At 43.6% G+C, this 13,855-nt stretch overlaps 2 protein-coding genes across 2 annotated transcripts in view; one reads left to right on the plus strand and one right to left on the minus strand.

Annotated features, from left to right (window-relative positions):
- The window catches only part of dtnbp1a (dystrobrevin binding protein 1a), a 46,080-nt gene that overhangs the window by 18,010 nt on the left and 14,215 nt on the right, over nt 1-13,855 (plus strand). The window lies entirely within an intron of this gene.
- The window catches only part of LOC132468259 (IgGFc-binding protein-like), a 33,664-nt gene that overhangs the window by 13,387 nt on the left and 6,422 nt on the right, over nt 1-13,855 (minus strand). Inside the window, exons 6-25 of the mRNA XM_060065988.1 lie at nt 12,362-12,525; nt 11,780-11,956; nt 11,189-11,414; nt 10,755-10,994; nt 9,906-10,007; nt 9,581-9,728; nt 8,636-8,756; nt 7,826-8,161; nt 6,456-6,627; nt 6,108-6,205; nt 5,895-6,025; nt 5,423-5,592; nt 4,736-4,950; nt 4,279-4,467; nt 3,912-4,100; nt 3,354-3,793; nt 2,883-2,998; nt 2,096-2,292; nt 1,691-1,829; nt 1,150-1,332 (exon numbers count right to left, since the gene is read on the minus strand). Coding sequence (XP_059921971.1) covers nt 1,150-1,332; nt 1,691-1,829; nt 2,096-2,292; nt 2,883-2,998; nt 3,354-3,793; nt 3,912-4,100; nt 4,279-4,467; nt 4,736-4,950; nt 5,423-5,592; nt 5,895-6,025; nt 6,108-6,205; nt 6,456-6,627; nt 7,826-8,161; nt 8,636-8,756; nt 9,581-9,728; nt 9,906-10,007; nt 10,755-10,994; nt 11,189-11,414; nt 11,780-11,956; nt 12,362-12,525 — 3,753 coding nt within the window. The remainder of the gene's footprint in view (nt 1-1,149; nt 1,333-1,690; nt 1,830-2,095; nt 2,293-2,882; nt 2,999-3,353; nt 3,794-3,911; nt 4,101-4,278; nt 4,468-4,735; nt 4,951-5,422; nt 5,593-5,894; nt 6,026-6,107; nt 6,206-6,455; nt 6,628-7,825; nt 8,162-8,635; nt 8,757-9,580; nt 9,729-9,905; nt 10,008-10,754; nt 10,995-11,188; nt 11,415-11,779; nt 11,957-12,361; nt 12,526-13,855) is intronic.

Consider the following 13,855-nt stretch of genomic DNA (forward strand, 5'->3'; position numbering starts at 1 on the left):
CAGCTCGAGCGCTAGAACGCGCTATTTATGTCACGCAAATGGAGATGCGTCCGGTGATCGCCCCGTGAAGCGTGCGTCTACGCATTAAAAGTTGTCGGAAGCGGTTGAAAGCCATGTGTCAGTGTGTGCACCCAGGGCCGTAGCACCAAATTCTGGGCCCTGTATACAAGAGGTACTCATGGCCCCCCCCCCGAATTCCCCCTACCAGCCCCCTGCACAGAATTGTGGAGGGTGGTGGGGGGAGGGGGGGTGGATGTACAATTGTTGCCGAGGGGGGGTGGAAGAACAATTGTTGACAGGGGGGAAGGGGGGGCAAAAAGTTTGTATTGGCAAAACAGGTTGTCATTTTTTATTTTGAGGTGGCAGGGGGTGTTGTCGCAGCTAAATGTAACTAAAAAAGTAACTTGTAATCTAACTTAGTTACTTTTAAAATCAAGTAATCAGTAAAGTTACTATTTTAAGGAGTAACTAGTAATCAGTAATCTGATAACTTTTTCAAGGTAACTGTGGCAACAGTGTTGACCGTTATGTCACGTGTTATGTCGAGCTCAGAGATGCAATGTCAGTGTATGACTTCAAGCCGAATATAACAGTCAACTTTACAGCATGAGTCCGAATGATACTACTAATAATAATAAAATCAGTCTTGTATAGCGCATTTCTAGGACCCAATGTGCTTCACAAAAAAAAAAAAAAAAAGGATTCATGACAGCTGCCAAATTTGCCGGCCGGCTTTTCCTCAAAGCCCTCCCTTTAAAAGTGTGCTCCTTTGGAAGCTTCATTTCAAGGGCTACGTAGCCCTACGTCTTGGACCTAGCCCTTAACCAAAATGAGAATTGGGACAGCCCTACCCCGACAAAAACAAGGGGGAGGCTTAAGGGGGAGGGGTAAGGGGTGGAAATGGGATTGGGTCTTAGATGTACTTGGCATTAGCTATCTTGTTGTATACGTGGAATGGGTTAACCTAATAATTATCGTAATAGGGATTGACACTTAATTCTATAAACCTCTTTACTGTACCGACAGCAAATTATTGTTTCTCCTTCTTCGGAAAATTGTACTTGTTGTAAGTCACTTTGAATATAAGCGTCTGCTAAATGCCCCAAATGTAAATGAAATTCATTATCAAAATAATACGTCACTGCAAACCTGTGGTGTTGACGAGGACATAGCTGCAGGTTCCCTGGAAACCGTAGGTCCAGCCGTCGAAGGTGCTGTAGTGGGGGTCACCGTAGGCCCAGCACACCGCCATAGAGTCAGGGACACATACCCCCTGGCCCTCCTTCACCTCACAGTGCTCCTTCACCCTGCAGCTGGCCCCGGCACAGGGGTCTGGGTCACAAGGAAATAGAGAGAGTATAGTAAAGGATAGTATGGTGTTTAGTATATTATAGGATAGTATGGTGTAGCATAGTGTAGTGTTGTACAGTATTGTATTAGTGTAGTACATTTAGATAGCATTGTTTAGTACTCGCACATTCCAGTACAGTATACTATTGGGATATTGTAGTATGATGGCAGACTATAATTAAGTATAGTGTAGTATTAAAGCATAGTATAGTGTACTGTGGTGTGTTGTGGTACTAAAAAAATTAACAGTTGAAGTTGAGAGAAAGAAGGAGGAATCATTGTGGGAATAACAGTGAACCAAAGTGTAGGATTCGGGGGTTGAACTCGATCAATGCCTTACCGATCGGGTTACAACCCAGGGTTCCATCCTTGACGTCACATTTGTCCTCGTTCTGACAGCTGGTAGCGCTGCAGTTAAAGATACCGGCGCCACACTCGCATCTCTCTGAGCAGTCCTCTTGCAGGACTGATTCACCTGACTGGATACCAAAGGACATCGACGTAAAATAACTGATCCCTCACAGTCTAAGGATTAGGCCCTACCGTTTGATAAACTCATGTTATTGAGGGTCAATTAAAAATTTTGTATATATTAGGGGGGGGGGGGAATTAGGCTCTCAACTGCTAAGTTTGTATTCAGTTGTATTTTTGGGTTCTATGTAGTTTCTAATTTCGTTTTTATCGCACTTTTGTTACCACAAAGTGCGGACCTCAGAGACCTCATAGCTATGAGCGCTGGTGTCACCTTGTAGTACTGGCCCTCCACGGAGCACCCACAGCGCTCGGTGGGCACACAGCGGCCCCCGTCGAACACCAGGTCCCCGTCACACTGGCAGCCCTCGTGGCAGCGGGGGCAGGGGCCCGGCGCCGCCAGGTGGGCACACGTGGCGGTGCAGGTGTCCGGGCACAGCTCGTAGTGAGTCCCGCTGGGACAGGAAGCGACTGGGGGAGAAGAGCCATGGGAGGCAGGAGTCAACACGATTGTCACGGGAGCATGACTGCTACAGGATTGAACATTTGGACAGTTGGGCAATGGTTCCCCGACAACGGCCGATGGCTCGCAGGAAATTAGACTTTGAGTTCAAAGGGATTCGTTTTTGAGATGTTTTTTCAATGATGTTTGATACCCTAACCCATTACAAGTTACTCTAACGTATTTGTCTCAATTAAAGAAGGTCCATAAGGTCTCAGAAATTTTCAAATTTCAGATACTTTAAATTCCTTATTTTTTGTGAATGTGTATAAGAATAACAACATGTAAGATTGTGACTCATCACAGTGAATACAACACAATAATCAAATGGGCAATATCAAATAAAGCAGTATGACTAATGAAACAGCTTGTGGTTAGATATAACCTATCAGTCAACATTAATTCAGTCATAATGTACTAACTAGTTGACAATTTGGTCATAAATTGGCATCAGCAAACTAAGTAAGTTTTCAACGTGAACACAATTTAACTTGGCGTGTGGTTGAAGGAGAATGCATTGTTAATCATGTAATGCTTTTTTTGCTGGAGATTCCCTTACCACAGAAGCCATGCACTCTCCACTCGGCAACAGTGGCCCCCGATGACTGACAGATGGAAACGTAGTCCTGGATGTGCCGACACACCACGTCCTGCCCGCCCCCGTGGCTGATCTCACTGGAGACAAAGGGAGCTCGTTACTTTAAAGGTGATGTATTATGCCTCCAGGTTTGAGTGTAATTAGCTATTACAAGCCGTTTTGAAAATCTGCCTCTAGTGACATCATCGATCATCTAGGTGGACAGGTCTATTTGTGATGTCAGAGGAGGCAGATTTTCGAAACAGCATGTAACGGCTAAGCACACTCAAACCTGCTGGTATAATATGGGTCCTTTAAGTGTCAGACTCAATCCGTCACCAATATTGTTATCTATCACCCTTTCACACGTAACGTCCATGCTAGTTCTGAAATGCTGAACAATGGACAGAGGGCATAGGACATGGGACATAGGAAATAGGACATAGGACTTGCCTGACACAAGCCTCAAAGTAGGGGAGAGGTGGCACTGCCGCATGGCACCCTGCGAGGGGGCCCTTCGGTGATTTAATAATGTCGCAGTGTTTGGTTTCGGGGTTCTCTGATCCTCCCGTTTCGGTGCAGGTCGGCCCTTTGCATCCCGGCTCGCAGGGCACGTCTTTGCTGGTCCACTCTGCGATGAAGTCCCCCACGGACGGCTCTCCGGTTTGTCCGGCCAAAGCGAAGTCATCGGATGGATCGCCGTTAAAGTCGCCGCACAGGCCGCGCAGCACGCCGCCGTAGGTGGACGGGAGCGTCAGCACGACGCCTGCTAGAGTGTCGTAGGTCAAATGGAGGCCAAAGTCAGTCTTTATGACGATGCTACTGCCACCCTGATGCACCTCAATCTTGCCGTCGTCCAATGACAGAGGGAGGTTGGTTCTGATGTCCTCAATCTGTGGTTATAAAAAAATTATATATTTGAATTATTTTGAGAGACTTGAATTTGTCATATTAAAAACATTTAAAAAGGGCTTATTTTTCATTTGAAAGATCCAAAGCTAGGAACCATACCAGGACTTCCCAGACAACCCCCGGCCTCATGGTGATCTCATAATTGTATGCCTTCAACGTCACACTGCGGTAGACTTGACCTCCTTTAGTGGTGCTCTGTTGTATTGACAGAGAGAAGCCCGAAATCACTCCTGCCTTTTCTTCCACCTCCGATAGAATGAAGCCACATTCTCCCCAAAGAGGGTAAGACTAGAGAAGGAGAAGAATGGAGAAGAGATTGAAGAATAATTCATGCGTAAATTGACAACTGTCCATGCAATATTATTTGGACAAACGATATTGATTTCTATGGAGGACCAAACCAACGTATCAATGCATTCCTATAAATCAGTTTGGATTAAGCACTAAGAAAAGGACGTTTCCTGACCTTTCCGTCCAGTGTCCTCACTGAGCAAGACCCGAACACCGAGCAAGAGCCGGTTGTTTTGGGAACACAGGAGAACACGCCCGACTCCAGAGCACACTTCTCATTGGCTGAGCAGGTGAAAGAGTCATCACACTTCACCTGTCCTTCCAGACAGACACACCTGCTCCCGCAGTCCGCACCATAAAACACCTGGAACACAGAGGACGTCCTATGAGTATTGGTTTGGTTTGCTAGATCAGGCAAATATGTCAATTATTTAACCCCAATCCCCCCCCCCCCCCCCTCCATTACAACAAAGGTTTTCCTTTTAGTTAATAAATATATTACCATCTGCACACTGCTACTGTTCTGTTTGATAATAACTGCGGTATGCTCAGGATCGTTTAACACCGCGGCGCAAACGTTGGGCCTAAGGATACTATTGTGCAAGCTCATGAAGATGGTGTCGATATCTCACCTGTTCACTGCGGTAATACTGCTCATTGTACTGGCAGCCACATTCTGCCACGGCTACACACTGGTCATCACTGAGCAGGAATCCATCGTCACAGACACAGCCTTCACCGCAGGGGGCCTCCACGTCACAGCCCTCCGCGGGGCCGAAGCCGTCGCAGGTCTGGGGGCACGGCACGGCGCACGCTTCGTAGTGACTGTTGGCCCCACAGCGGAGGGCTGTGGAGAGGAGGGGCCGCAGAGGAACCGTTACAATGTGTGTGCGTACTAAATGTGTGTCTGAAGTCAAGTTTGCAGAGAGTTTTTGTACGTATCAAATATCACGTTATGGAAAACCAGCTATAATATAATAGGGGCATAAGCGGGCATATTATATCAGTATCATGTGTTGCGATGAATATTATTTTTTTGAAGGCACACTAGTACAATTATACAACTGGCTTATTGGTCTCGACACAGTTGTTCTAGGTACAGTTCTGCTCATGAACACCTCGTGATGATCATCCATCGCTAACCCATTGATAACTGACCATTCTGAAAGCCTGTTTTCTTTAAAATTGAAATCTGTATGTTAGATAGATATTGTTGGTACATTTTGCAAAGATGATCAGTGAGAAATGTCAACCACATGGAGCAGAGACTGACTGAAAACCTATAGGCTGTTAGTTTGTGTTTTTCATGCTTCTCTTACGGCAGAATTGTTGGGTCCTCCAGTTCTCCACCACAGCGCCGGCTGCTTGACAAACTACCAGGTAACTTGTCAGACTGTTGCAGAGGGCAGTAATGTGGCCCTTGTACGCACAAAGGTCAAATACACAGTCGTTGAGGTACTCGGTATGGTCGAACTTAGCGTGGCAATCTCTGGAAGAAGAAAAAATAATACATTGAAAGAGTTTGAGGAGCCGCATTCAGGATACACATTTAACGAATACAAAGAAAGGATAGAACGTGGAATCCTTATATTCCGGACACTACTAGTTAATTCCAATGCAAATATCATAAACCTGTCAAACTACCGTAAGCCATTCGACCAAAGAAGGTTGAAAGTCAGAATACACAATTTTTCCCTTATAAATGGAAGAAAATATGCATTTGTAATGTGATAGGGTCTTACAAATCCCAAAGATGCATCAACGCATTTAAAAATACCACAATGTGCCAACCTGAAAGGTCCTGCCTTGTTGGCGATAATCCCGCAGGAGTCTTTCTTTTGATAACGTATGGCCAGTGTTGGCTCGCAGACAGGACATTTACCCCCGGGACACTCGCTGGTGCACCCCACGTCCCCTCCAACCTGGAAGAAAACAACGTGATCTTCATAGAACGTTGGTTTTATCTTGCTGTGCCTCAACATCTACGAAGGAACCCTGGATTACCTTGAAGCTGTTCCCAAAGTCTGTAGGGCCTTTGGCCGGGGACCTGTCTGGTTTCTGCAGGTCATCCCCGGCCTTACCGTTGTAATCACCACACAGACCTGTCCAAACAAAATAGAAGACATCAACAGTTATTATTTGAGGATATTTAAAGATGCAAACACAATATTTGTACACACATTGTTATTATCAAGAGTTGCTGTGAAAGGTAAGACCTTGGACTCAAAGAAAATTGTATTCAGAGGACATCCACATCCATGTACACTATTAGCGCTCTCAAAGTAACTGTTTTCAACAAGCCTATAAGCGTTCCTGGTAGTTACACTGTTGTTTACCAAACACAGCACTTGCCTTCGACAGAGCCAGCGTAGGTGCTAGGCACCGTCAGGCTGACATGGCTCCTCCAGTTGAACTTCAGAGTCAAGCCAAAGTGTGTCTGCACAAAGCAGAAGCTGCCCTGGCGGAACAAGGACAGCTTCCCTTCCAACGCGGTGTAGGGCAGGTTCACAGATCGGCTGTTCACCTGACAGAGAGAAGGCCGGGAGACAGTGAGGGGTGGGAGTCAGTTAGTAATAGGGTTGCAAAGGGGTGGAAAATGTCCGGTAAATTTCTGGAAACTTTCAGGTAAATTTCCATGGGAAGTTAAGTTTGGGAATTTTTGAAATATTATGCAAAAATAACAGTCTAAATTAACTATTAAAACATTACAAAAACTTCAAAAACATAATTTTAGCAGATTTATTTGTTAGTAGAACTTTAACAAGTTCTAAATATTTTATTCTTTCATTGAAGAACAAAAGCATGATTTTTAAGTTAAACATGCTCTGGGCTCAAAATTTTGGTCCAGGGTTCTAGAAGTCATCAGGTCACATGTGATGGAGGAATGCACAGTGCTATATTTAAGTCCCCTGTTAAGAGCCAACCTTAAATTTTGTATATTCACGGTTTATTCCCGTTTAGTCCCATAAATACCTGTTAATTCCCATAAATTCCTGTTATTTCCCATGGAAAGTTTCCAACTTTGAAAATTCCCGGAATTTTGCAACCCTAGTTACTAGTAACAATACCTATTTCTTGAGGAATAAACGTGGTTGTTATGGGCAAGTTTATAAAGAGAATTAGATGTATGACATATACATATTCATTTATAAAGGTATATAGATGACAGTCCAATTTGTTCAATGGTTTTCTTCTCTAGTTTGATATGTACTTTTCTTTTTGCTGTTATAACACCTGCATTTCCTGACGGAGTTTCATCAACTGTTATCTTTGACTGCAAATAGCATTCATGTTAGGTACATATTGAAAAGCTGTACATCTATACATTTAGTAGGAAATGTATGCATTGAGCAACCAAGGGGCCACCGACTCAAGGAGTTGGTTGGTAATATAAAACATAGCGAGGGTGAGAGAAAAGGCTTTGTTATGGTTCCGCGTTGACGCAACGCAATGAACACGCAGTCGCTTCGACACAGTCGTGAACCTGTTTTGTTCTGCGTAGGTTTGACATTGGATTTACGTGAGAGGACCAATCACATTCCTTGCTGCTGCGTCGCCTCAACACAAGCTTACACTTTTTGGGAGGCGCTCATCAGGTGGCCGCAAGGAGGGTCCGCAAGGACGTGATGGGTCTATAAACCCCCTTACGTTGCGTCATCGTGGAACCATAACTAAGCCTTAAGCCGTGTGACACGTTGACGGACAAAAGGCTTGACTCTTACCAGCACTTTTCCCGGGCTGTCGCTGTTCATGCTGATGGTGAAGTTGTACACAGTCAAAGAAACAGACTTGGTGTAGGCCACGGCCCTGTTCCTGCCCCTATTCTCGTTCTGGACCAGAGCCTGGTAGGGCAGGAGGTCAGGGAGGGGACTATGGACCGTCTGGGAGAGCACGTAGATGCAGGTGCCCTGGAAGTCGTAGCGGCGCCCGTCAAAGGTTTTGTAGTGGGGGTCTCCGGTGCCCTGACAGGTGGCTGAGGACAGCGGGTAGCAGTCTCGGACCCCCCCCTTCAGGGAACAGCGCTCGCTCGTCTTACAGCCTACCGGTTTGCAGATTATCTGGGAAAATAATGAACAAAATGTATACATGACTCAAAAATAAATAAAAAGGTGCTCTTATAGTGCTGGTATCTCCCTGCAGACTAATCTCCCAGACCTTTGAAATCCGTCTTTTTGTTCAGTTAGAGTCAGTTAACATTAGAATTGGACATTTTCTGTTCTGGTATGGGGTATGGGCAGAAGGTGGGAATTGGCAACATTACGAATGGAATATTTAACACAATGCTTATTTATATTATTCAAACCATGACAATTCTATCTTAAACTCCCAATACATTGTCATGTTATGTACAAGCCATGAATCATCCGATGCAGGCCAGACGGTCCTTACTTTTGTATTGGTATCAAAGCACACGAAATGCAAGCATAGGGTTTTGTCTTTCATATTGGTCCGCCCCCGGTGGCAAGTTTTTTCAAAATAACAAATGTCCTTATGTCTTGTTCTTTAAAGTCTTTAACACACACTTGCCGTACCTTCCCACTTTTAGCATCACAGTGACACTTGCTGCTGCACTTGTCGTCGGCCCAGAACACACTGCCTTGTGGGTAATATCGTCCTTTTTGCTGGCAGCCACAGGAGGACTGAGGGATACATCTGAACCACACAAGTGTCAACTTTAAGAAAGCGCACAGGAGTCACAGAGGGGGCCCACTGATCAGTGGACCACATTGAAGCTTCTTTAGAAGGTTGTTGTCTTTGTAAGATTAATCACTGTTACATATTTTAAGCACATAAGCTGCCCCCACATAGCCGCTAGGAAGCAGGATCGAACACACAAGCTGCATTACCTCCACATAGACACAAGGAAGCAGGATCAAACATACAAGCTGTAATTACTATACATAGCCACAAGGGAAGCAGGACCCAACATACAAGCTGCAATAACTTCTCCAGCCATAGATGGCAGCACCTTTAGACAGGTGAGGAATGTGGAGCCAATACATCACATAGGCCACGCCTACTTGATACAATTGCGGAGCGGGAGTCAGATCAGGTCAGAAAAATATGGCAGCTCCGTTGAAAGCCGGCTAGAAGATAGCTCTGTGGTATTTCTCTCCACGTGTGTTCAATACAATTCCCCTCTTTTGCTTCATAGTTACCATAACGAAATACTTTAACAAATAAAGTGAGTTAAAAGCGACCCGGATTGAACGACTTTCTTCAAGAACACGTCATTACTACTAATGTGTTTTCCCCAAATAGTTCCACTGATCTTAGTGAATACGTTGATATGAATGAACTTTCTTATGAATAAAACAAAAACAGTTAGGATTAAAAATGGGCGACATGAGGATTCCAAATCAATGTATCTCCCCGTTATGACGCAGATTGATAGTTATCATTCTGCTTCTGGTTATGATGACAGTGATCATGAGTAATGTTGTAGTAGTACTAGAGGTGAAATGTTGTAGCCCTACCTATCCCCACTGAGCACCAGGCCTTTGTTACAGGAGCATCCCTCCACACAGGGGGATTTGCATGTTTGCTCAGTGTCTCGGTCCGTGCAGGATGTGGGACAGGCCGAGCCACAGGCCTCATAGTGACTCCCCGCTGGGCACGACAGGGCTGTGGGGAGGTATAACATAACTGTTAACGTCAGTTATGGTCAGACTACAATGGACAACAGAATATTGTATTCATTGTGATCACAATTTTGCTCATGAAACCTGGATAGCTAGGAGCATCTTTATATTATTATAAAGTATAAACATTGTTTTAAAGTATAGAGCACACACGACTTACGACAGTTGGCAATCTCCCTCCACAGTGGATTTATTTTGACTCCCTCAGACATGCAGTCTTCGCTGTAGCTCTTCAGATTGTCACACAGGATGTGTCTAGCACCTTGGGAACCAGGCAGACACCACGTTCATCACTGTTACTAACCCGAATCATTACTCCAAAGCAGAGACTTGACGGCAAACCCGCAAAAAGGATCTCCTCAAAAGAAATGTCATTAATAATTACGTATGACTTTTATAATTTTCAATAATTTTGTTAAATCAACTGGTGACTTTGTTTACATCTCAGTTTTTCTCTGACCAACTGTGTTGAACTATTGTTGACAATTTTGTACTCTCTTCTTATTAGGGTAAGATCAAACTTTTAAAATATAATGACACCAGAAAGCTAATCAGTTTACTAACCAATGGGGCCACAGCCACAGGACCACACCTTTCGTTGTGATTGTACTGCGCCTCTGTGCCACACAGTTTCATGTGTCTGCTCACTGAGCTTTTATACACATTGTAGTGAGCTGTGTATGTGTTGTTCTTAATCCCTCATTCATCAAATTTAACAGCCCAGGATTTTATCTTTCGACGTAGCATTATGCCGGTGGTGTCTCTTTGTATACTTAGTCTATGTATTGATTGGTTTACTATGGATCTAATTTAATCTGGCGGATTAATACATCCGTAAAACTGTTATGAATGATCCTTTGCATTTGGTTCATTCTAACAAAACTGTTGTGGACAATAACGTTATTGGCGTAATATCATCTGCAGTACCATTCTGAAGCTACGATCTGATTTAGCAGTCTTAGCAGCTAGAAATAGTCTGAAATGAAATTGTAGGATACATTTATCTTACCTTGATTGGTGCACACATCGTACACACAGTTGGCACTGTACATTTCAGGGTTTATTGTTTTGTGACAGACAGCAAATGGCCCGTCTTTTTCATTTAGAAGTCCACAGAGTTTTGGTCTGAGGTAGTGATGTTTCTGCTTCTCAGAACAATAGGGACATTTCCCGCCACAGCTATCCCGACAGAAGGGGTCCACGTCTTTCACCTTCCAGGAACTGATCATCTTGAGAACACTGGATACACCTTAAGGGTAAACATTGTTTTAAGAGATCGTAGAGAAAATACAATAGTGCTTCTTGTATACTATTTTTTAACGTAACATTCATTTAGTCGCCTCCTCATTTATTTATTTTGTTATTATTTTGTTTGAATTTTGTAATTATCTTAACTTCAAAACTTGACTTAAAAAAAGTATTTTCTTCTCCTCGGTTGCTTACCCCCTGGTGTTGGCAGGTCGTCTCTTCTGTCCCCATTGTAGTTCCCACAAAGGCCCCCGAGATGCTTGTAGTAGGATGAGGGCACTGAGATGTACAGTCTCATGTTCCAGTTGTATCTGACGGTCAGGCCAAAGTCCGTGGTGAGCACGGCATAATGTCTGCGCTGTTTCACTGAGACTCGACCGCCAGACAAACTCACTGGTAGGTTGACTAGCTCTCCATTCACCTGAAGGTTAAATAAAACCAATAGGAATAGAATGTCCCTAATAGTTAGACCTGCTAGATTACTTATCTGGGTTATCTGTCATCTAAGGGTTGAAGTTCATCACCTGTGCTACAGTGTTAAACTGAATTCTTTTTTTTTTTTTTTACAATGGCCAGTTTAAACTGAGGCATGGCATCTTGCTCTCAGTGACACATGATTGGCCCGTTACGTTGTGTTCTCAGCATCAGTCTCACAGTCATGCATGAGGAAACAAGGTTTTGTTTTGCCTTTGATCAGCACAAGTTGAACAGTGAACCGTTTAGAATTTAAAAAAAAATTTATCAAAGAAAATGTGTGACTAGAAGCGAGAAGAATATATAAATTACCTGGACTCGTCCTCTGTGTCTGCTTATGATTACATTGATGTCGTAGACGTTGACGACCACAGTCCTAACAAAGGACACCCTACGGTTACCACGATGATCGTTCTTGGTTGTAACAGTGAAGGGCGTCAGGTCTTTGTCTGCTTTAGCGACTGTTGTCATAATGTAGGTGCAGGTGCCCTGGGGGGAACGACAAAAGTCTCAATTTGTATTTAGTTTATTTTTGTGTGGATTGTTTTAAAAAAGTAGAGATCATTTATATGATAGCAATTCTATTATTTCACTTAAGCTAGGAATTAACTATTTTAGCAAAAACATAAATGTTAAATGGACTGCATTTATAGAGTGCTTTTGTAACCTGTGGCCACCCATAGCTCTTTACAACTAGTGCCGAACACCCATCGTCAGGAGCAGGGGTTAGGTGTCTTGCTCAGGGACACCTCAACACTCAGCTTTGGGGAAGAGAGGAGTGAACCAGAAACCTTCCAGTTGCCAGATTCCCTGCTCCAGCTCCTGAGCCACTTTCCGCCCGACAATAATGAAAAAAGATTTGATACATAGTGCTTACTGTAAGTCTCCACATACCTGGAAGTCAAAACGACGGCCATCAAAAGTCTTGTAGTGGGGGTCACCTAACGCCTGGCATGTTGCCGTGGAGACATGGACACATGAACCCTTTGAACAAACTTCCTTCTCTCGGCATGAGACCCCGTCACAAGGATCTAGGGGGGGTGCAACAGGGGGGAGGGCTGCAGGAGAAACAACAGAGCATGTCAAATGAGTTTCATCAACACAGTTCCATATGTTCTGTAAGATGGACAAACTTTAACAAATTCACAAGCAAATTCACACCTCTCAACAATGGCCTGCCTAATCTGTCAGGAGCCTGGCATTTTGAAAGGGGATATACAAAGCCACAGAAAACCTACAACTCCTACACATACACATGAATGATGTGTTTATGTGTGTGTGAGTAATGAGGAAATGCAACCAACTTTATGGGTTTTCCTTTAGTTGGGCCTTCCAGTGGGTGTTTGCCCTTGGCTGCCCTTCACTTCCTTAAATCAAATAATATAATTGCTATCATATATGATCAGTACACCATGACATATATAAAGAGAGCCTTCGTGCCTACAATTTAGACTTAAAAAGTGCTAGAGAAACATTTTTCTCCAATATATGCAAAAACCCTATTTGCAACTGTTGACAGACTGACCAACCCTCCAACACAAATTCCACCTGATCTCCATTCCACGCAGAAATTCAATGAGTTTGCAGCATTTTATACTGATAAAATTTAAGGCATCAGAAGCGCCATCAATATCTCCACTTCAAACAAAAATGTTGGACTACAACCCTGTTCAGGCAAAAGTAACGTGGCAATGATGCCATGCTTTAATGTCATATAATCTAGAACTCTTGTGAAAATAGTGACACAACTAAAGCCATCCACCTGTTGCCTTGATACTTTACCTACCAACCTCTTTAAGAAGGTTTTTGACTGCCAAGCAATAGACATATTTCAAATAGTTAACAACTCTCTCCAATCAGGCAATTTCCCAAAAGTCTTGAAAACTGCAGTTATTAAACCCCTTTTAAAAAAGCGGAGCATAGATGCCACTATTATTACCAACTACAGACCAATATCAAATCTACCCTTGATAAGTAAAATCATTGAGAAAGTTGTCCTCCAGCAACTTAATCACTTCCTGGCATCATCTGGTTGCTATGACACCTTCCAATCAGGATTTCGACCCCTACACAGCACAGAGACCGCCCTTATTAGAGTTGTAAGCGACATCCGTCTTAACACAGACTCTGGCAAAACCTCAATATTAATGCTACTACACCTCAGTGCTGCATTCAACACTGTAGACCAGTGGTTCTCAACCTTTTTTGAGCCCCCCATAAAAAAATACAAATGAACGAACAACCCCACTCACACTCGTGTTATATTGCTTAAAGTTGTCAGTGCATCGTTTTTCATTGATTTTGCGTTGGTCACTAATAGCAATGAATGCCCTCTGAGTCGGTTTTGGTGCAAAAAATATTAATGAATATTCATGACATGCAATTAAA

The sequence above is a fragment of the Gadus macrocephalus genome, chromosome 11 (assembly GCF_031168955.1).
Source record: "Gadus macrocephalus chromosome 11, ASM3116895v1".
NCBI lineage: Eukaryota > Metazoa > Chordata > Actinopteri > Gadiformes > Gadidae > Gadus > Gadus macrocephalus.